Source organism: Anser anser (assembly GCF_964211835.1).
Source record: "Anser anser genome assembly, chromosome: 2".
Lineage (NCBI taxonomy): Eukaryota > Metazoa > Chordata > Aves > Anseriformes > Anatidae > Anser > Anser anser.
In genome coordinates, this window is record NC_139721.1 from 152,947,019 (window position 1) to 152,970,023 (window position 23,005).

Here is a 23,005-nt window from a genome sequence, read left to right on the forward strand (position 1 = left end):
CAGAGATTTCCCCTTCAGCTAGCTTGAAGCCTGCTAAGGTATCCTCCTGACAGTGCAGCACTGCCTGGGAACAGTGAAGAATTAAAGCTTTGTTAGTGTGGGGCTGTGCACGACTGGCTGCTTTAGCAGTGATGCTATAAGGACACAGCTGTACTGCTTACCCAGCTCCGTCCCAAGGACTTTTGCACTGTGATCCACTCCACAACACTGATACAGCCCTCATATTTTGTTGTTGGCTGAACTTCTCTCAAGGCAAAGGTAAATGGAGGTGTATGAACTCACAGCTCACACTTTGGTCTAGCAATCGGCTGGTTCTGCTGTGTTGTTGGTGAAATTGGGGTTCACATGAGTACCTGCAAGTTCCCATGTAGCAGGTTGAAATGAAGCAAGCGTGTGCGGTTTGCAAAGTACCTAGACTGCTTCTGACAGAAAAAGCTAAACTCCTTTCCCTCCACACAATGAGTTAAAGTATGAGATCATTTTATTTTTGGTAGCCCTTGGAAACTTTTATTTTAGCTCACAGTTGATGAGGGAAGGCCTGGTGCTAGTGTTTCTTGTGTTTTCTAATTTTAGGGAGCGTAATGTCACTATCTCACATAGACACAGTAAATAAAATAATGTAGGTGGAGTCACAGTCCAACAAATTTGGGTGGCAGCAAACATGAATTAATAACTGAAACAACAAACAACAAACAAACAACAACAACAACAAACAGAAAACAAAGAGAAAAGGCTAAATGAAATTGAGGGAGGGACATATTTTCCTTCTGCATTGCTAAATAATTTTTGTTAGCCTATTTCCCTATAACATTGAGCAAATGTATTCTCAAGAAATGAACTATTTTGTCATAAATTTAATTCCATTCCTTCTGCTCTTGGGCCAGACATTCAAATCTGTCTGCTCCTTGGTGGATAAATTGCATAAATATTTATCTATGCCTTGCGATGTATGTATCTCATCCTTCCCCTGTTTACTTTTTATTTTTTTTGTAAAACAAAAGTATAGTTTGTAGACTTCCAGAATGCATTTGCAAGGTGTAATTTAATGTGCCCTTCTGTGAACTTTCATACAGAAAATGTCGGTTACCTACATACCTAAACTATAGAAGACATTGCCCTAACAATTCTATGTTCAGAAGGGTTAGTGTGGGGTTTCTTTGATAATGTGTGAATTATTGAGATAACTTATTTGAAAGGTGGTGAACGAGAGGAAAGTCTTTTGCAGATGGAGAAATATTTTTTTTAAATGAGTGTTTTAGCAATTCAGAGTAATTTTTAAATATGTTATATCAATGACATGAGATAATTGAACAGTACCTTATCTGTTTAAAAATTTGTTCCTCATAATAATAGGGAATTATATACTAACCTTACTCAGTATAAACCAGTTTTATACTTAGTAGAGTATTTTTAGTAGTTCTGCAATCTCATAGTTCTACAATCTTGTAGTCTAGGGCTGCAGTTATCCGTTGCTGCATTTTTATATGTATCTTGCACATTTCTGTTGGCACGTACATTTTTGGTGCTGTTTTCTTTGAGATGGCAAGGAGCAAGGAAGGTGTTTGTTTTTTTTTTGTCATCCAAGTTGAGGATTGCCATACAGCTGTGAGAGACCCTTAATTAAGTCAGTCTAAGCTACATCGGATTGGCTGGTAACTGAGTGCACTGTGAAGACAGCTGAGCTGTCGATGCTAGGCTTTAATTAGAACTTCTAATATTTCATCCTTTGCTGCCCGAAGTGTGACCTGTCAAGCTGCCGAGAGGCTGCCCCTTCTTGACGGAGGTGCAGCTCTGAGCCCAGGACTGGCTCTTACTTATATGCAATTTGTATACAATCACTCGGTGTTGCATTTTCTTTCTAGATGCGCTTGTCTGCAAGAGCAGAAAATCATAGATCTGTTACTGTTAAAGGGTATTTAGACTTGTTAAATAGCTCATCAAAAGCCAGCCCAAATCACCTGACCCTAATCTTTCAAAAGTGGTTGAGAGTGTCTAGCAGTTATGCCCTCCCTAGGATTTGGTTTATTGTTAAATCTATAGATGCAAAAGAGGAGGCTGTATGTCAGAGAGATCCAAATTAGCGTATAATTACACGAGATGGATCAAACTGATTTAATGTCTTTCCCTGGCTGAATGGGGAGTATCCTCTCCCTCTGTCATGTTTCTCTCTTTCCCTGTTCTCCCTGCCCTTGTCCCCAAAAGGTCCTCCAAAAGAGGGCAAGGCAGGGAGCATGGAGGTAGGGAAGGGAGATGCGGTGCACATGTCTGCAGAGTGCTTGGTGTGTCTGGGTCTGCTTTGCATTGTCCTCTGCGCTTCCTCCTGGGCGGTGTCATTAAGAGTTAATTACCCCATGCAAAGACCCGTGGACACTGAGAGAGAAATACAGTTGACCAGTAGTTTTTCACGTCCACGATTTGCCATTAAGTATGTAGATAGCGTTCAACTTGTATTCTGACAACTGGCTCCCCCCTTGGTGTTGAGCAGAGCCATGCGTTGCCTGCAGCTGGGGCACTGAACCAGAGCCACAGTGCTGCTGTTTGATACAGGTCCCGGGGGACATCAAAATATTTCACACACGAGGCTGCTTGATCTCTAATGCTATATTCTTTGACACTGTCTTACTCTAGTCCAATTTCTTGGCATTAACAAAACATGCTATGCCACGTTAAAGCAGAAGTCAAAAGCCTTGTGTTGGTGGATCACAGGCCAAAGAAGCCAAATGCCTTTTTTTTTCCTTTTTTTTTTTTTTTTGGTAATAAAAGTTGCATGAGACATAAATCTACAAATTATGATACGGTATCATGGATTGAACCTCTTCAGTCACTTCTCAGGGGGAGGATAACCCTTGAGGGTGTTATAAAATCAACTGTCTGTTATCAGAAGAAATGCATTGTTCAGATGGAGAGAAAAATTACTGTCCATAAATAAAGAACTAGATAAAATATAAAAGTTTCTATTCATTTCTGGAATAGCTTCATGACCTTATATATTTTGCCTTTAAAAACTCTAATAGGAAATATATAAATGATGAATTTTCTATCTGAATTCTACTAATTTCTCTCATCTGGGGTGTGCAGTTTCTGCATTTCTGTGGATGTATTTTGCAGCTGTCTGTCCCAAACCATTCTGCTGTCAGTGCAGAGATCTGCTATAACTCACAGCACTGAGAGTTGAAATGATTACTATCTGAAGCTTCTCAAGTTGTAGTGTAGTTTGTATGACCATTTATACAAAAACAACAACAACAAAAACACGACAGAGATGGTAAAACTGGTTTGTTAAAAAGATAAAATCCTGCCTCCAGGTTGCGATCATTAAAAAAAAAAATGATTTTAGGATTAAATTATAGTATATGTAGTACTAATTATTATTATTATTATTATTTATTTTTTTTTAAGGTTTAAAGTAGTTAAGGGGCATTTAGAGTTAGTCCTCAAAACTAAATTTCTTCAACAAAAAGTGGTCCACGAAAACAATAGATGTTTAGATGCAATTTTGGATTTCCTGTTGGTGCATCTTTGAAAATCTGAAACTGAGAATAGAAAACTTTAGTGCCAGCCCACTCTTACCACTTTTTTTTTTTTTTTCAGCATGTATTCAAATTAAAATGTGGCTGTAGGATAATTGAACCATCTTACAAATTTTTGTTTAATTTGCTGAGTTGTTTTACTTAAATATAATCAAGGAGTTCAAAATCTATTTAATGGCTGCTTTTACGTTTCTTTATACTTTCAATGGACATCCTGATTACAAATTTAATTTAGTGAAAAACTGAACAATTTCATTTAAAATAGAACAAAGTATCTTTTATATACAACATTTTTTTTACATTTTCTCAGTGTTCTTTAAAACAAGTCATTTTCATTTTTGCTTGCTAGTTTTTGGCAAGTAATCTAAAAAAAAAGTTATTCTCAGAAGTCTAGTGAAATACAAAGGAAAATTGCTTTTACCGAATTGTCTTTGTCCAACAGAATACAAAAAGTGGATACATAGTTAACATCAAGTTTGAATATTATCTTTCTCTCTCTAATCTCTTTCTCTTACTTTTTAATAATCTAATAAATTGTTTTGCAAAGTTTTTACCAAAGTGATAATGCCTCTTTGCAAACTTAACGGTTTGAGTTGCAATCTATGTACACATTACAGATTCTAATTCTTGTTTTCCTAATTGGTAAAACACAAAGTGTTATGCCTGTGATTCCTGCATAACAATAACAGTTACGAAGCAATACTGACCCAGGCCTTTCTTTCTACCTTCTACTCTCTCCAGAGCTACATCTATAATGATCCTATTAGGTACTACATGATGCAAAAACCCAAAGAAAGAGAACCTCCTTTGGCCCACACATCAACATCCCATCAACAGTACGCTGAAAATCCCCGTGGGAGGACCTTCAACCAGCCTCAGCCAGACAAGTTCTCATCAGAGCCAGAATTGGGGCTTGACCAAAAAACTCTGATGGCTGCGCTGCATACGTACATCACTCAGAACTTGTCAGCACAAAGCAACGATAAAAGCTCTCACAGCAGGACTAAAGGGTCTCACATTTATGCTGATAGATTCTACTCTTCTCCAGTCAGCCCTTTTGATGGAACTTTTGCCAAAGGAAAAGCAGAAGATTTCAAAATGAAGAAACCGTTCCAGACAAAGCCTGCGTCTGGAGTGCTGGGGCCAACCTCTGAGAAGCTGAATCATAAATCTGCTTCCCAGGATGAACCAAAGGACCCTCTGAGTGTAGTGGATGGTAAAGTTGATATTTATCTATTTTAACTTACCTGACGTTTCCCTCATGTTCACTGAACATTTTTGAAACATATATATATAGTTATTCAGATACATCTCTTACTATTGACATATTTATATCTTTCTACCATAATACTGAGAATACTAATGTTCACCATCCTAACTACTCTTTTCCTGCAAACATCTACCCACATTCTTCAACCCACCTTCCATATGCATGCAGAAATACATGGCACTTGGTAAGCCGTAGCATTTATGTAACTCGTTATATTTTCAAAGCATTTTACAAACAACACATAATTATGGGTATATCTTTGCTGTCACATCTGTTCTTATGCATGCATCCCACACTATATAAAGGTAATATAGAAATGCCTAGTTTTGTTCAATTTCTCTGTGTCTAACTAGAAATTCAAGGACCATGGGTAAAATTCAAAGTTAGACACAGAAATTAACACTGACATAAATTTTGGCACAGAACATATAAAGGGGAGGAATCTCTCAGTTATGTGGCTGTGTGGAAAAGCAGTAATCCAAACAGGTGCATTTATAGCTAGATTTGGCTGGACAATCTATAATGACCAACCCATTTGCTGAATTTGCATCTTTTTTATTTTTTATTTTTTGCTAATGCTACTTAACTATGACAACATCCTGATTTCTTTTGTACGTGATAGTTTGACAGATATTTAAATGAACATGGAGTGTAACATCTCATAGGATGCCGTGAAGCATTTTAAGTGCTGCTTTGTAATGCAAGGTGGATTTTCATGTCATGGCTGGGGATCAAGAAGAGTTTAGAAAAAAACTCTCATTCACTTTATTGTTTCTCTAAACTAACCTAACTATTGATGTTATTCCAGTGGTCCAAAATGCCTGAAAAAATGAAAGAATTGATTCTCAGCCATTGCCAAGAAGTTACATCTGTTACACTGTAGTTAACACTATTCCAATAAATTTAGTGATATATAAGAGGGTTTTTTTGAGTCCCCTCAGTAGTTAATATCATCCATAAAGTTTAAGATTCTTTGATTTGTGGGTGTGGTTTTTTTGGTCATTTTTCTTTTATCTTTTCTTTCTTTTCATTCCTTTCTCTTCTGCCTTGTCTTCCCCTTCCCCTTCCCCTTTCCTTTCCCTTTCCATGTTTTTTTGTTTTTATTTTTATTTATTTTTATTTTTTAAATCAACAAAACCAAAACCAGAACACACAAAAACATCAAAGTTGCAGCAGAGGAAAGATAATGCTTGCAATCTAAAGGATGCTCAGAAGTGAAAGCATTCTTGGTATGGTGCCCAGAGATAATAGGTTTCAAAGAACGAACTATAATGTAAAATCAAATCCAGGTGGCACTGTAAGTCTCTTGCACAGGTTAGACAATTTTGTTGCTAGACTCAAAACAAACTAGGCACATGCTGGTTTCATTATCCTCCAGCTGTTCCACTTCACCTTTCCTGGTAGGAGCCAACTGGGAAAAAAATGCTTAACACTTAGAGGGAATAACATGTTTCACAATTCATTGGGTTGTGCTGCTTTGACTTCACATACATAATGTGCCCTGTAGGAACTTCTTCCGTTGCATTAGCTTTTAAATGTTGCATAGATATAAAATTATGATCATTTGAGTAGGAAATAATTTGGATTCCTTTGTATTTTTGAGCCACTTAATAGTCTCTTAAGGAAGTAGTGAGGACAGATAACGTTGTCTTCATGGTCTGAAGTGCTGTCTGTTGGAATGATGATGGTTTGGATTCAAATTTGCCAGGCTGACTTTAAGATCACTTTCTGCTTTTAGTCTTTCTCCAGTCCCTCTGGTGCTTCAGGATCTTTGTATATTTGTCAGTTGTTTCTCTCTTGCATTATCTAAACCACAGAACTGTTCAAAAACTGGAAAGTATGCAGGGCAGTCACATGAGCTCAGTTCTCTGCTGCATCTAATACAGGATTAGACAAAGTAAATTAACTGGCAGAACAATCCAGAAGGTACTGAGCAGATTAGCACTGAGAATCGTGGTGAAACAGTGGCAGGTAAATTAGCTAACAAGACACCCTGAGGAAGGAATACAAGAGAAGGAAATGTGGAGCTATTTTTTATCAGATTTGGAAACTATTACCTCTAGGAGTAGTGTGATATGTGTGGGTGCTGCCTTTGTAGTCACAGTGCAATAGGGGAATCATTAATCTGCTTTCTGCACCAGCAGTATTTAGAATTTCGCTCAGTTTTAAGGGATTTGTTCTAGTCTACTCATTTTCAGTGCATTAAATATTACAGAATATCTCTCTCTCCATCGCTTTGTTAAGGTCACAAAATTAGTAATTCAGATGTTTTATGGAGCACGAATATTTGTGTATGTTCTCTGTCTTGCAGATCTGTCTTGTCTGGGTGATTCCCAACTGCTGAGGACAGCTGATATGTGGCGTTATGATTGGTTAGAAAAGGACAGTCCACCATGTGGGACTGCTCATCCTGAGGAGGAAGGGATGCATTACGATTTCAGCAAAGTTACTGCCGCCACGCCACTTGTTGTTGAGCAAACTGGCTTTGGCAGTTGCATCAGTGGCGTATGGACCATAAGTGCTCTACAATAAAAAGCTGTTTTCCCTTGCTAAGCTGCTATTGTTACTTACTAGAGGGAATTCAACTGGTGAAACTGATATTAAAAATTATATCATTATGATATATGTGCTTTTAAGGTCATCACAGTTCCATAGTAACTACGAAACACAATGTGCCTCCTTCAATTCAGAAGCTGGAGCTAAAGCAGAAATCTGTATTGCAGTATAAGTCCTGTGAAACATGGCTGAGCATTGCTGATTCTTTTTCAAAGTGGTTTGAGGGAGAGTATAAAGGCTGTACACAGGCATACGTGTATTCAAGTACATGTGCTCTTTAACTGCTGTCCCATTGCAGTATCACACTGCTTTTTGACCTTTCTACAACAATATTTTCTGATTTTACGAAATTCATAATAATTCTTTTAAATTATCCAAAGGTGTTTTTAAATGGATGCATTTATATTTATTTGTGTATCAGCCTTGTCCAATCATTTGCAAATGATCTGCAAGAATAAACAAATGCCATAATAAGAATGGAAATGCCCATATTTAGCATGGACATATATTATCAGCATATCCATAATTTCATGAAGTTAGCAAGACTCTTTATGTAGACCTCCATTTCATCAGGCTGTTATAGGCATTGTGGTGACTCTTTATCCTATATACTGAACACATGATGCTACTCCCTCATATTTAGTACCTTTGGTTACTGCCTTCCTCCTTGGCATTTTTTCGTCCAACTTGTAGTTCAGCATGTGATGCCTAAGTTTTACTCACACCAGCAAAAATTCGCATTTAAGAGTTGTTCTTTTGACGAGCTGTGACCAGGTAGCATTGACCAGAGCAGGAACAGCAGCATCAGAGGAGCAGGAGGCTCATCTGTAACAGGTCTGTTTAATGAAATAGAAGGACCCGCAGCGAGCCTGATAGTAGTAACAGGAGTATGGCCTATGGCCATTCATTTTCTCGTGTGATTGCTCCCTGTTCTTCCATTTCCATTTTGTTTGAGGTTATTGAATATGAACCTGTGCAAGTGGGCTGGAGAGGTAAGACTTGGTGAAGGTAATAGATACAAAGAAAAGTAGATTTTGAAAAAATGAAATGGAATGGAAATGACAAGGCTATGTTGACTGTCTGTTGTTGAGTAGCTCAGTAGTTGGTCTTGCCAGCTGGTTGCAAAACAAATGAAACAAAAATCCATGTAGTCCCACCTTAAGAGAGCTATTTTGAATATATATTAACTGAACATAATTCTGTTTTAAGATTTGTCTTAAAATATTGATGTAATGGCCAGAACCTAGCTTAAATAAAACTTGACGGGCAAATGCAGGAGCAAATTATTTTTCTGAGGCTCAAAATTTTCTTTCTGTTTGGAAACCCCACATTGCTGATTTTTTAAATCAGAATTACAAGCTTCTTTAGACTTGAATCTCTTACAGAATTCCTGTACCTTGATCTGGCTTGTTTATCTTGAATGAATGAACATAGTTTATACAACTTTTACTCAATGACACAATTGCTTTCATTGTGTTCTATTTGCTCAAATTTGCTGGAAACGTCTCCCTATGTATTTTACTAAAAATTTTATAGTATTACTAAACACTGAAGTACTTCAAGTGTTTAAACACATGTAAATGTTTGTGAAACTTTTTCATAAATCTAATTTCAAGGTAAGATGTTTACTAATAGCTTGGAAGCCACAGAACCAGATTGACATTTTTCTCAATGTGTTATGGCTAGAAAACAGGGATTCTAATGCAAGGGGAAAGAAATGTAGTTTCTGTTCTGAAGCTGAACAAATCAAAAATGCTTGAAAAAGGTGAGGGACCCTAAAGCAGTCAGAATCATTCAACAGTTAGGAAATGCATCTGGCTTGTGGGAAACTCACGTTTGGAACTCTAATCAGCTGTTTTGGGTATGTTTGTGTATGAAGAAAATGACATTAATGAATGATGTGTTTCCTTAGAAGTCTCTCACTCTTGGCACACATTTTGCATGACCATACCACATTTTCAAAGGAGTTCAAAAATACAGAGGTAGATCCCTCATCTGCACTAAATATGGTCATTAACAATTCTAAATATTATTGCAGATGTTTGCAAAAACCTTCAAAATCTAATTCATAGATTTTTAACTGCTGTACATCATGGCTTATTCATATTAATGGATAAATGGATACAAGCTCTTGAAAAACATAGTCACTGAAATCATGGTGGTTTTCATTCTTTTGTAGATGCAGTGATGTCAGGTAATCAAACAGTATTCCAAGAATACTTTTTCCTACTGTGATGTGCCTTGCAATGTGTCTTTATACATTTAGTTGAAAAGTTTTAGTTTTGATTTTGAACCGACATGTATTCTGTCTTTTCTTTGCTGACTTTATTAGCTCTGCTTCAATAATTTAGGTTTTTCTGTCATGTTATTGGTCAATAGTTCTATAAAACATAAGAACACAAGTGATACCTAAGCAGAAACTTACTGCTTACTTCTGTAGTAATCTGGCAGTGCTGGTATACCCTACAGCTTAATTTCCTGCATTTCTGCTATGCACCCTTTCCTAATGACCATCTTCTAGACAGTCGGTGTGCTTCTTGAAAACGTTTCTTGAGTTCAGTTTGATCAGGTCTGGTGAAAACTTTTTTTTTGCAGTTTAGATCAATTTTATCTTGCAGATTATCTTTCTAAATTAAAGCATTTAGTCATTATGTATGTACTATATTTTGTTATATAGGGGGTGGATACAGTACAATAAAAAGTAGAAACGAAAATATTCAGCATTTGCTATTAGCTTCCACCAAATTTTAGTCCTAAACATCTTGGCCTGTAGAGTTTGACACAGATTGTGAGATTAAGTCTTTGACTCTCATTACTGAACACTTGTTTTCCTGTACAAAACAATCTACTATTTCAGTGGGGTATCATAATCTCCATTGGCTGTCACAGTCTGACACAGCTTTATTAACAGTCACACTTAGGTGTGTTTAAAACTAGATGATTCTATGATTCTAACACTGTGGGATCAAAACAAAACAAAAACAAACAAACAAACAAAACAGATGTGTCCAACATCTCAGCCTCTTTTTCCCAATGACAAATAATTAATCACAGATGTCCTGCTGCCTTTTCCTTGGAGCAGGAGAGCCTTTTGCTACTTCTTCTTTCCTAGTGCTATGAGAAGCAAAACCTTTTCTTTAACCCTTCTGATAATATTTTCCCCTTTATCAGGTTGGACTTTAGGAAAAAGTTCTTTGCTGTGAGGGCGGTCAGACACTGGAACAGCCTTCCTAGAGAGGTGGTTGATGCCCCAAGTTTGTCAGTGTTCAGGATGCATTTGGATAATGCCCGCAGTACTATGCTTTAACGTCTGGTTAACTTCGGTCAGGCAGTTGAGCCAGATGATCTTTGTAGGTCCCTTACAACTGAACTTTTGAAAAAAGACAGTCGTTGTTAAGGAGAAGATACCTTTCAGAAAAGAATGAAAGATACTGATACAAGCACATATGCTTCTTGTATGCAGCTAAATCTTGTGCTTATGTTGTTTTGTGATCCAGAAACACTAATTAAAGATGTATTGAAGGACCTAGAGAAACACCAGGTGAATGTGGAGAATCTCAGCTCAACGGAACTGGATGAGATTGCTGATACTATTGCCAATGCAATTCAGACTGCTGGCATTCAGGGAGAAACAGAAGAGAGTGCTGGAAAAAATGGAGAAGAAAAGATGGAAGCACAAATGAAGAAAGGAGATACTCAAGGAAGAACAGAAATCCATAATATATTAACGGAAAGCAATGTTAACATACCAGGTATTAATTCTAAGAATTAAGTGCAGCTAAAGATAGCTATCCTAATTTTCCTTTCGTTCATATTAGTGCTAGACTTTTTCTTAATTGTTTTTAAAGAAAACAGGAGGGAAAGTTTTTGTATTTTTCCCCAAAGGCTACAAAATGTTAGCTTTGTTGTTTTCTTTTTACAGCGTATACTTTATTTACCTAAAATACATCTGTTTGTGAACCCTTGGCCTTCAAGCTTCACAAACAAGATAAACCTACACACGCAATTATATTGAAAGACAAATTGCTTTATGCTGTGTGTTCTAATTTTCCATTCTTGAAAATGAGATGTTTAAGCAAAATGATAATGAAAAATGATTATATTCCAAGAATGTGTTTCAAAATATGTGGAAAAAAAATAATTGCATTTTACAGCTAATCATTCCTTGATATACTACAATTATTTTGCAGAAGAAAGTCTTAGACAGGTACAGATAGAAAACAACTTGTTCCTTTTCAAGCTTAGGAAACGAAAAGAATTATTATGGTTATTTGCTTCTGTCGGAACACATTTTCATGGTGATACAGATCCAGGAGCCACAGTATTTACCATCAATGAGCAGATTCCCCAATGGTCCTTAAGTTACCATTTATCCATTGTCTACTTTAGGAATGTTATGATATCTACGACACCTAAAAACATATGACATTAGTGACAGTGATTTTAAACTAGTCTTTTTTTCCAGTCAAAAGTAGGAGAATTATTACAGTGGTGATATATTTAAAGCCTTACTTGTGAGGTATACTCTGGGTATTTTAATTGCCAGTTCTGTTTGTAGATTAAAATGAGCAGTCTTGAGGGCTTGTCCTGACTCATGCTGGGAGAAATGAATAAGTCTTAGTTCATAAACTAAAGAGCCAGCATTATTTGAATGAGGTTAATGATGTGACTGCATATCATCACTGTAGTTAAACTGTAACATAGTTTTGGTAGAAAATAGGGCATAGAAATAGCTCTTTTTTTTTTCACCAAAATGTGTGTGAGGGGTGTATATGTTTCTTTTTTCTTTAATGTAAATGCCCATTCAGCCAGCTAAAATAATTCTTTTTCTTAGATATTGATAAACTGATATGAAGATCAGACACTTAATTAGCAAAATAACACCATTAGATTGGCTCTTGAAGTACCCCATCTATTGATCTTGCATTAATTGGCTATCGAAGTGGGGTTAGAATAACAATACTGAATTATACAGTGCTCTTTACTTTGCCCTTTCAGCTTTGATGTCTTAATGTTTAAATTGCATGAAAAGGCCACCACTACAAACAAAACAGCCTATAAGCAGTGTTTGTTTCACATATGATGTTTTCCCTTCATAACTATGTATTTGTGCTTTTCACATCTTACAGACAATGGAGTGCATGAAGCCAGTGCCAGAACTGATCAAGAGGTAGAGTACCAGTATTTTAAAACACAGGTATTCCATCTCAGAATATCAGGTCTATATACACTGAAGGTCAAAACCACACTTTTGAATCATAAGAATGGTTTTATGTCTTGTGCAGATATAATTCAGTATCACAGCATAAAGAGATTGTTGTTGATGCATTGAAATATTAGATGAACATTTATCTAAACCTTAACCAAGATGGGTGTTGCAGTTTTAAGACAAAATCAAGTCCTGTTTTGCCTTTCTTTCAGTTGTAAATACCCAGAGTTTATAAGAGATCCCAAAGTTCAGACAAGTTCAGACTTCTCCCATGGTTAGTAAATTTTGAGTATTGAGATGTTCTATTGAGAACACCCTACTTTCCCCTGTCATTTGGCCTCTGGTTCTGGGGAATGTAAGTGTCATTGCTCAGATAATATCTGGTTTTGAGAGGCAGATGAGTAAACATACTTGCTATGAAGGCACATGTATATGGCAGGGTTCAGAATTCCCTCCCCTTGCATGGCATCTATTATTCTTCAGTTTTTCACTTTATAATTAATTCTTCCAAATTGTTGAATATCAAAGATATTTACAAAGGTTACAAGGAAAAATCCTTGGCTCTGTGTGAGTGTTGCTCTGCAACAATTAAAGCGTTGGTGGGTTATCACCATTATTTTCATCAGAAGTCCAAAGCACAGCATCCTACAAACCTCTAAAAAGAAAATTAACTCTGTCCGAGCCAAAACCATGACAATCCCTCATGAGCTTTGAATCATACCCTATAGACTTAAGTCCTATATTCAGCCATTTTTAAGGTATATTTATCTTTCTTCTTCTGGGTTGCACAGAGCAGAAACATCTCAAAGAAACATTTTTAGAACCTGAAGTGAAGCCTTTCCTTTACTATATATTCCATCAAAAGCTAAAACTGCAATAGTCAAAATAGGTAAACCCTCGTCTGTTCACAGTAAAATCTCTTCAATAGCTGCCCATCTACCAAGCAAGGAAAACACACAGGTGGACAATTTGGCAGGAGATTTAACCACCCACATGAAATTCTTGCAGAGATGAAGTGCTGCATTCACAATTGATTTATAGAGGATCCTATGTGTAGATTTCTTAGTGACAGTTTGAACAGTGGATGTGGCAGAAAAGAATGTATTGTGACACAGAGCACAAAGTGCCCATAAGCCATCCTCTCATCCCAAATGTTTGGCTGCAACAAATTTTTGTGTAATTAAACTAGCTAATGAGTTGTTCCAGGCATGTGTTTTGACATTTACTCATTTGCTTATTGTTTAAGGTTATTAGACAGATTTTCTCAGGGATTATATTTGTAATTTAGTGGATCACTCACAAATAATTTCTCACAACAGTTTCTGGATATGAATAAGTGAAATATAATTTGCCACATAATTATATGTTTTCCTATATTTATATTTTTTATTATATTTGTGTTATGACTTCTGAGACCCAAAAGAGGTATGCATGTTTCCAGTTCCAACACTTAGGCAAATATTCATGGATATTTCTAGTATTTCTCCTTTTCATCAACCTATTTGATTACAAACTTCCACTCTTATCGACACTTAAACACACATGAAATGAAAATGAACACTATGAAAAATTTCATCAACATTTTCTTCTATGTGTTCAAGACAAAGAAAGGGCTATCAAGATTCTGTGATATTTGAAGAAGGAAATAACTACTAATAGAATTTCTTCACCTATTGAACAGTGGCATAATTTAATGTTCTTTTATTATTACTGAATAAATATTGTGTTAATGCATAGTCTTGCAGAATATAGAAATTAAGAAAATGACCATAAGACATCTGTAAGGATAGACTCTATCATATTAGTGTGAATTTGAAGGATTATATCCAGGTTTGGTTCGTTATAACGTGTTTAGTTTTACAAATAATAATATTCTTTTAATACAGGAGAACACTTCAAAACTAGCTAACTTATTGAAAGAGAATGCAGTACCTGAAAACATGCCTAAAGATGTAACACCTGAAGAATCTACCAAGTCAGAAACCAAGAAATCTGAAGACACTGACTCTTCCTCAGAAGAAATAAATGTGGGTGTGGAAAATGTAAAAAGCGAGACTTTCTCCAGGGAGCTGACAGCTGAAAACAGCACTGAATCTGACTCCAAAGACCCGAGTGAGACTCGCTACTGGATTAAGAATGCTTTGATGCAGGATGGAAACTCCTATGAACAGCCTCAGAAAAATGCAGGACAAGGTTTACAGCTTGAAGTGAAGTCTACCGAGGAGAAAGAATATGGCTATATTGTGACAGTGAAAGAGTAAGTATAGCAGCCAATTTGAATGGCATTTTTAGCTGGATAAAAGATAAAGTCATTGCACCTAATGAAATATGAATGCACAAGCAGAAAATGCCACAGGCTTGACTTTTAATACATCTGAAACTGTTTGCAACTGGTTCTGTACTTTGATGAAAATATAAGAAAACAGTTCTACTTTTTTACAGTTGCCTTTCTTCCAGTGAGGAAGATATTTAGTTTGTAGGTCTTTTGCTTAGACCTCACTCTATCTTCTCATGTTCCAGTGACCTTCCAATATGTCAGTACGTGTGCTTATGGTTAGGATGTGGGCTTTAAATATTTGACTTGAAAGTAGCCTAAATATCAAGGCCTGAGTCATTCTTTGAAAAAAAATGACACAATAATAAAGCACAATATTTTCTCTGTGGTTTCATTTTGATCTGAAAATAACACAAATAGGAATCCAAACATCACATATGCAGCTAGTTTAGAAAGAAAGACCTAATGATTTCAGGTCATGTCACTAATGAATTTGACATTTAACACCACACTTTCAAAAGGCATCTTTTTTTTCCCCTAGTGATACACAGTTTATTATAGGAGCATTTGAGAGTTTAGAACACTGTGAGCACTTTTACATCCTCATCCCCCTGTAAGAACAATGTTATATTTATTTGATTAGCCATCCTAAATCATCGTGTGTGAGAAATCACGAATTTCTAGGATGACTTTACAAATATTTTCCCAGCATTATTAAGAAACTGAAACGTTTGTAGCCTGGATAGATTCTTTTGGCTGACTAAAGCTGATTAATGGGATTGAAGGCAACAGGATTGTGGAAGATTCTTGTTTTGGCCACACTGTGTTGCTTTGAAATGCTTGTGGCTGGGTACCAGAGAGGGCAGCAGAGAGTACAGCTTCTTGTTTGCCTTTTCCCAGGGGCTACACTTCAGAAAGATGCGATTACAAAAAAAGGATGCCATTTTGGGGAAAGAGATTTTATGTAATGCATGGAGACAGACAGTACAGAGGAGAGTGAAAGCTGAGGCTCGGCAGCCTGCAAACATCAGACAGAGAGACAGAGATAGACAGAGGCTTCTCAAAAAAGTAGGGAACAAACACCTGCTCTCAGAGATAATGGAAGGAATATATTTCATAAGGACTCTGAGGTATCCCTGCAGAAAATAATTTATTTATCAGAATTTGAAATCCTGAAGGCAAGGGTTCAACTTGCGAGGACATAGAAGGAAGGAGAGTTATGTTAGCAGATGTTTGCATTGCTATCATATCTCATTCTGAGTTTTAGTTTTACCACTTTAGTGTGAAATTTAATTCAATTCCCCCTTTAAATAAACCCAGCTCTGGAAAGAATCTTTTGGGAATTTTAGAGTATGTGCTCTAAGGGAAGTCCCAAATGATTTGGTGTCCTCACACTTCTGTTAACTTTTCTGTGTGTCAATAGCCATTGTTAATCACTTAATCAACTGCTTTGGATTTAATTAACCAGTTTAAGCTGCTTTTGCAATTACCGTTTTCTGTTGTTTTCCTGTAATGTGTTCAGCCTCCTTGACTGGTTCCTGCTGGAACCCCTAACCCCTCTAATTATTCTTAAAAAACTCCTTCTGGAGAAAGCTAGATATTAATCATAGAATCATAGGTGATCCTGCTCAGCAGGTGGGTTGGACTAGATGATCTTCAGATGTCCCTTCCAACCTTGGGTATTCTGTGATTCTGTGAATCATAGAACGGCTTGGGTTAGAAGGGACCTTAAAGACCATCTAAATCCAACCCTCCTGTTATAGGCAGGGATGCCACCCACTCGATCAGGTTTACCAAGGCCTCATCCAGTCTGGCCTTGAACACCTACAGGAATGGGGCAGCCACAGCTTCTCTGGGCAACCTGTTCCAGTGCCTTACTACCCTTACAGTGAAGAATTCCCTCCTAATGTCTGATCTAAATCTATCCTCCTTTATTTTAAGACTGTCCCTCTTATCCTATTATTATCTACCCATACAAAGAGTCCTTCTCCATCTGTTTTATAAGACCCCTTTAATTATTGAAAGGCTGCTATGACGTTTCCGTGATATGACCCCTTTTAGGTCATATCTTGGTCCATCATGTAGGTTGCCAATGGGGCACTCCGGAGTCTCCTTCTGAGTTTTTGAGACCAGACTACCAGAAGTTGATGGGAGACCCTAGTTTAACCACATCTCTTGTGTCCTGCATATGAATGCTATGTGAAGCAGTAGAATCTCTTTTTTTTACCCCACCTCAGTGCTAATTTTCCCAAAGCCTTTACACTCACCTCAGTCTGGAAGTCAACTTTGTGTCCAATAGTATTCTGTTGACAACACCTCCTTTGACCATCCTGACTTACGTGGCTCATAAATAAGCTCTAAAAGCTTAGAGCCTTCACAACTCTCTGTAAGAGTGAAGCTCTGACTTCCAGTCTTCACAGCAGGCAGATTCTCCACTCGTCTTACCCGGTTTTCCTCCTAGCTAGCTGATTGTCTTCCCCCAGCTTGTATCTATTATTATTCAATTAAACTTGCTAAAGAGGTTCTTTTGTTCAAGGTTTCCTGGTCCTAGAGGACTCCAATACACAAATACAATTTAGTGTAGTTTTATTCATCTCCTTTACTAATTTTAATACAAGAAAGACAAAAAGACATTTCTTACATACTAGATTATTAGATTTTTTAGTAACTATCAGGCAAGATGCTTTTAGGTAAACATAGGGATGTGGTTAAAAATTCTCAGGTGCATTTTGTAATGTTAGATAAAGTTACTTCATATGTTTTGAACCCAAAAGTATATTTATCAAAACAATTTTTGTTTGTAATGTTAACCAGCTTGTTTCACAAAGCACATACGACCTGCATCCAGTTAAATTAACTGACAACTGCTCACTACATTCTTAGCACCGTGAGAACTACTAGATCTCATCTTCTCCAAAGTCACTGTAGAGAAAATGAAAATATATTTTCATGCTTTTTTCAGTTCCTAATCAAGAAAGTATAATTGTTAAGATGAACTAACGATTTTTTGTGTGTGTGTGTTTGTTTTTTTTTAACTGGGATGAAATCGCATTTCTACAGCAAACATTCTGTTGCAGGGTGCTTAGCCAGTGGCTTATAACTTTTCTGTGATTTGACTTTCCTCAGAGCTTCAGCTACCAACATACACTGTTTTGTTTTGTTTGGGGAGTGAGGTGGGAGGTTAAACTTACTTGTATTAAATAGGTTTCACTGAAATGTAAGAGTAAAATGAAAACCTCATACTTTTTCAAAAAAGATTTTTTTATATTCTGGAATTTTATGAGGATATATTTTTTTGAGGATAATGAAACCTGTTCAAGAGTTTCTACATGCTAAAAATGGACCTGTCCACCATGCAGGAACAGTGAAATATTTTCTGCAGTGGAAGATGGATCTATTACTTACTAATATTTCCCAGAACCATTTCTTTAGAACATAAAGTGGCCTTAGAGGGCAATTGGATCACTGTAGCTGAGAGTTTTAGTAAATAATTATTTTCACGAATGTTGCTGCAATTGTACTTTTTCTGGGGGAGAGAGGGTAGAGAAAGTGATAATGTATGTTAACTATTATTGCACAGAAGGGAAATGTTAATGTTCATTTAATGAACATTTCTTTAGTAAGTTTCCTGTATCAGTTTGTTTTTGTACTGAAAATCTTACTGGCTGTTTGCAGTAAATAAATAACAGTAGTAAATGGCTTTGCAATAAGTGTGTGCTACACATTTATAAACAACTGTACATCTATCCTCAGACAGTGAAGTAAAGGGACTGGACCTATTCCTAGTGAATTCTTTAATCTATGTCAGTCTGGAATAACTCCTGCTTGAGAGGTGATTGTAGTCTGTAAATACTCAGAAAATTGATTTCACAACTGATCTTTGATACTTTGTGTTTAGATCTTTACGCTTTTTTTTAAAGTGTTCTATTTTAAATATGAGGGAAAGCATAAGTTATATTTGTCTAACAGCCTGAGTTTTAGACAAATTCATATGTGAAGTATTTTTCTAGCAGTAATGAGCACATTTAAGATTATAGATTTAAAATTATGATTTGGGTGTGGTTTATTTCTTTTAGTTCAACCTTAACTTGTGCACATGAAATGAAATCCTGAAATATAACATCAGAGGTACTTATTTATTTTCCCGTAATAGTGTCTTTGTATGTTTCTTCTTCCTCCGTAAACCAATAGGTCATTGTTCCAATCCATCAATTTTATTGGCCATGATTTTTTGGAGCGGCGAAGCTTCTTTTTCATGACTGAAACAGTGGTCTTTTGGTGAGAAAGGAAGTAGTCCAGCATATTTGTACACTGGGGATAATAGCTTGAGTTCTTTTCACCTTGTGATCTAAAAATGGAACTGAAAAGATTATACTCGGTGGTATAGTTGACAGATGTCAGGGGTGATCCATTCACTATTAGATTCTCAGGCTTCCATGGCTTTGCAAGTGTGACCCAAGGAGATATTAAGACTGCTTCAGTGAACTCCTAAGATGCCCGCTTTTAATTGTGCCACAAAGCAAAGATAAACATTTCCATGTAATACTTGAAGAAAAGATTTGTGATAGTTTAAAGACTTGTCAAAATGGCAGTGTGATTGTCAGTGGCAAGAACAATAGGTCACTCCTGCTGTGTTTGTCTAGTGACCTTTCAGATGGTTGGAGCAGTGCAATCCATACCAATCCATAATATCCATCAACACTAAGCTTCGGAATGAATTGACAGTTTCAGTGTAGAAAATTGTCTAGCAAATCCTCCACCGTGCTGCTTCAGCACTTTATTATGCTGAGAAACCAATCAAATTGAGTGATTTACTTTGTTTAGTCTTTTCTCCTTCAGAAAATTGGTATTCTACCACTGTAGGATTTGTGTGAAAGAGGTGTGTTTCTTTCTCAGTGTAACTGCTTTGAACTGTTTCTACTAACTCTAACTCTGAAATTTTAAAGTAATCCTATAAAATACTGATATCTGTAGGATATTATTTTCACTTGCATGGTGCTTTGGCCACAATTATAAAATATCTGCATGTTAAAGTGGGAATATATAGTGGGAATAAATCAGAGAAATCTTGGCCCAAAGAACTCTTCCTGTTTTCCCAAATTCTAGTTCTTCATGTATGGAAAACTTTTTTTTTTTAGCTGGAAAAAAATGCCAGCACTTCCATTTTTCTGGCAAGATATGATCTAATCTGAGGGCCAGTATCCCATATTCAAAACATTTTAAACAGCGTTTAGGCTCCTGAGTCCCTCATGAGGCAATCCAAAGCCAGAACGTATAGTTCTTACCATCTCAAGAAAAACTAAACAGTAACTTCTGCTTGCTCAACAGTTTAAATAGTCAAGCTTGTGTGCAATTTGTTAAATATGAGATGGAATAGCTAGACTTAAATTCACTAAGGGAAATTCTAATTTGAGAGTAGAAAGCTCATCTGTTTTCACTGCTTAACAATCATAATCTTTTGGGCTTCAAAGCCAAGTCATACTTTTCTGAAGCCAAGATTGGACACCCAGTTCCTCCAGTGCAGAGGAAACTGTCCTATTTTGTGTTTTATCATAATATCATAGAATCATAGAATGGCTTGGGTTGGAAGGGACCTTAAAGACATCTAACTCCAACCCCCTTGCCATAGGCAGGGATGACACCCATTAAATTATAAATATAAATGCTTTAAGGCATGTACTGGAAGGCATGTTCTATGAGGATAGGCCGAAGACACTTGGTTTGTCTAGTTTGGAGAAAAGAAGGCTAAGAGGCAACCTCATTGCTCTCTACAACTTCCTGAGGAGGGGAAGTGGAGAGGAAGGTGCCGATTTCTTCTCCCTCATAACCAATGCTAAGATGCAAGGGCAAGTCACAAAGCTGTGCCAGGGGATTTTCGGAGTGGATGTTAGGAAAAAAAAATTACTGTGAGGGTGGTCCAACACTGGAACAGGCTTCCTAGAGAGGTGGTTGATGCCCCAAACCTGTCAGTGCTCAAGAAGCATTTGGATAATGCCCTCAGTAACAAGCTTTAACTTTTGGTTAGCCCTGAAGAGGTCAAGAAGTTAGGCTAGAGAATCTTTGAAGGACTCTTCTAACTGAACTATTCTAAATTCTAAGATTTTTCATCTAAATTCTAACGTTTTTGATGTAAGTTCAGGATTACAGACTGCTCATGTTGGCTTGTGAGCCAACTTCTAGCACAGTTGTATTAGTCAATTCCTAGATATTCCATGTTTTGTCATATGTTAACTCTCAATTCTGGGCTGTCTATGTAAAATTATATAGGTTGTAAATCTGTTCACAACATTGTAACTTGATTGGATCATACAATCATTTCTGTGCTTTTAATTTGAGGTAGCTGGAATTCTGTTCAGTTACTCTGAAAAAGCTGAAAATTGATCTACTGTTCATAGTATGAAACTGCTATGAAAGATGATTAGTCTGACCCATTTAATGTGCAAAGGGTTAGGTTAATTCTAAATGCTTTATACTATTTCTGCACCTTTACAAAGGTGCTAAATGATACTGCTTTGCATATAATGATTACTTTCCACAGGATGATGGTCAGGTTAGGACCCTGAAGCTGCATTGTACAGAACTCTTGGTTTATTCACCAAGTTTTCTGTTTTCCTAGGCAGGTCATTAAAGAATTGTATTTTATGGTCTTCATCATTTGTTATCTCAAACAGAGATATGTAGGGCATTTTAATTGCATTTAAAAATGAAATATGAAATAAAAATGAATCACAATATATACGGCAATGAAACAGGAATGATAGGTTTTATTCTTTGTTACTGGAAGGTCTTGATGTTTCTTAGAAGCTGAGTTTTTGTATTCCATGAGGCTTTTCAGGTCTCTTTAGAAAATAATAACAGAATGTTCTTGTCCTTTAATACAGATATACAAACAGAAACACTGATTTGACCTTCTCTGCATATCTCAATGTCTTCTTTGAAATTATTATTCCATATGCAAGTATACTTTATCAAGGGAAAAAGATTTGTGCACATTCTTCACTTCTACAACGAGTTTTAAAAACTACACGAAACTCTAAACATACATAACACAGAAAAGCTCTTGGTACTAAAGTCTGTTAAAATCAGCAACGGATAGCACTGCTCACAGGAAAGAAAAAAAGGAAAATTTTTTATCGCCTACTTTATCATTTTCACTAATAGACTCTGCCCTTGTGTAAACAAGTTCCGTAAGTGTCCATCTATGAATTTAAAGCCAAAAGTTTTGCTTCTGATAATGAAGTTTGACCCTCTACAAGTGGCATGATGATGTAAATGATACAAGTGGAAAATATTTGCCTATGGATTTATTGACAAGAAACAATTCTGTCATTTTCTCAGCATCATAACCAATAGATAAATGTTAATCTAGAATCTTCCTTGGTTAACTGTTCACATGTAACTATTCACAATCCCTAGTGGTTTTTAGACATATTTTTTTTTCAATTTTTTCTCTGTAATCCTCCAGTATTATTGTGATATTTAGTGGCAGAAATCACATCGCCCACATTGCCGCTTTAATGTAGTGTTTCACCTTAATTCTGATGATATATATTCCCACAGGAAAATTATATTTTATGCATTTGTGCACAAGAAAATAACAGAAAAACAGTAGTTATGTGTAACTGTGCCGTAGAGAGCAAAAAATAGAATCATAAAATCATAGAATGGTTTGGGTTGGAACGGACCTTAAGGATAATCTGATTTCACCCCACTCCCCCAGCTCCCCCTGCCATGGGCAAGGACCCCTCCCAGCAGCCCAGGCTGCCCCCAGCCCCATCCAGCCTGGCCTTGGGCACTGCCAGGGATGGGGCAGCCACAGCTCCTCTGGGCAGCCTGGGACAGGGCCTCACCGCCCTCTGAGTGAAGAATTTCCTCCTAACATCCAATCTAAATCTCTCCTTTTTTAGTTTAAAGCCACTCCCCCTTATCCTATCACCACAACCCCTGACAAAGAGTCCCTCCCCACCTTGCCTGTAGGCCCCTTTAGGCTCTGGCAGGCTGCTGCAAGGTCTCCTTTGAGCCTTCTCCTCTCCAGGCTGAACAACCCCAACCTGCTCAGCCTGTCTTCGTAAGAGGGGTGCTCCAGCCCTCTGATCATCCTCGTGGCCTCCTCTGGGCTCATTCTACTACATTCATGTCCTTCTAGTGCTGGGGGCCCCAGAGCT

The 23,005-nt window shown here is 36.9% G+C and overlaps 1 protein-coding gene across 4 annotated transcripts in view; it reads left to right on the top strand.

Moving 5' to 3' along the window:
- Positions 1 to 23,005, top strand: part of PTPRN2 (protein tyrosine phosphatase receptor type N2) — a 648,013-nt gene that overhangs the window by 238,705 nt on the left and 386,303 nt on the right. For 3 of the 4 annotated variants that reach the window (XM_083823703.1, XM_083823705.1, XM_083823706.1), the window contains 4 exons: positions 4,272 to 4,746; positions 10,854 to 11,108; positions 12,486 to 12,553; positions 14,452 to 14,822. In XM_083823703.1, coding sequence (XP_083679829.1) covers positions 4,272 to 4,746; positions 10,854 to 11,108; positions 12,486 to 12,553; positions 14,452 to 14,822 — 1,169 coding nt within the window. The remainder of the gene's footprint in view (positions 1 to 4,271; positions 4,747 to 10,853; positions 11,109 to 12,485; positions 12,554 to 14,451; positions 14,823 to 23,005) is intronic. The other variant, XM_083823704.1, reaches the window with a different exon arrangement.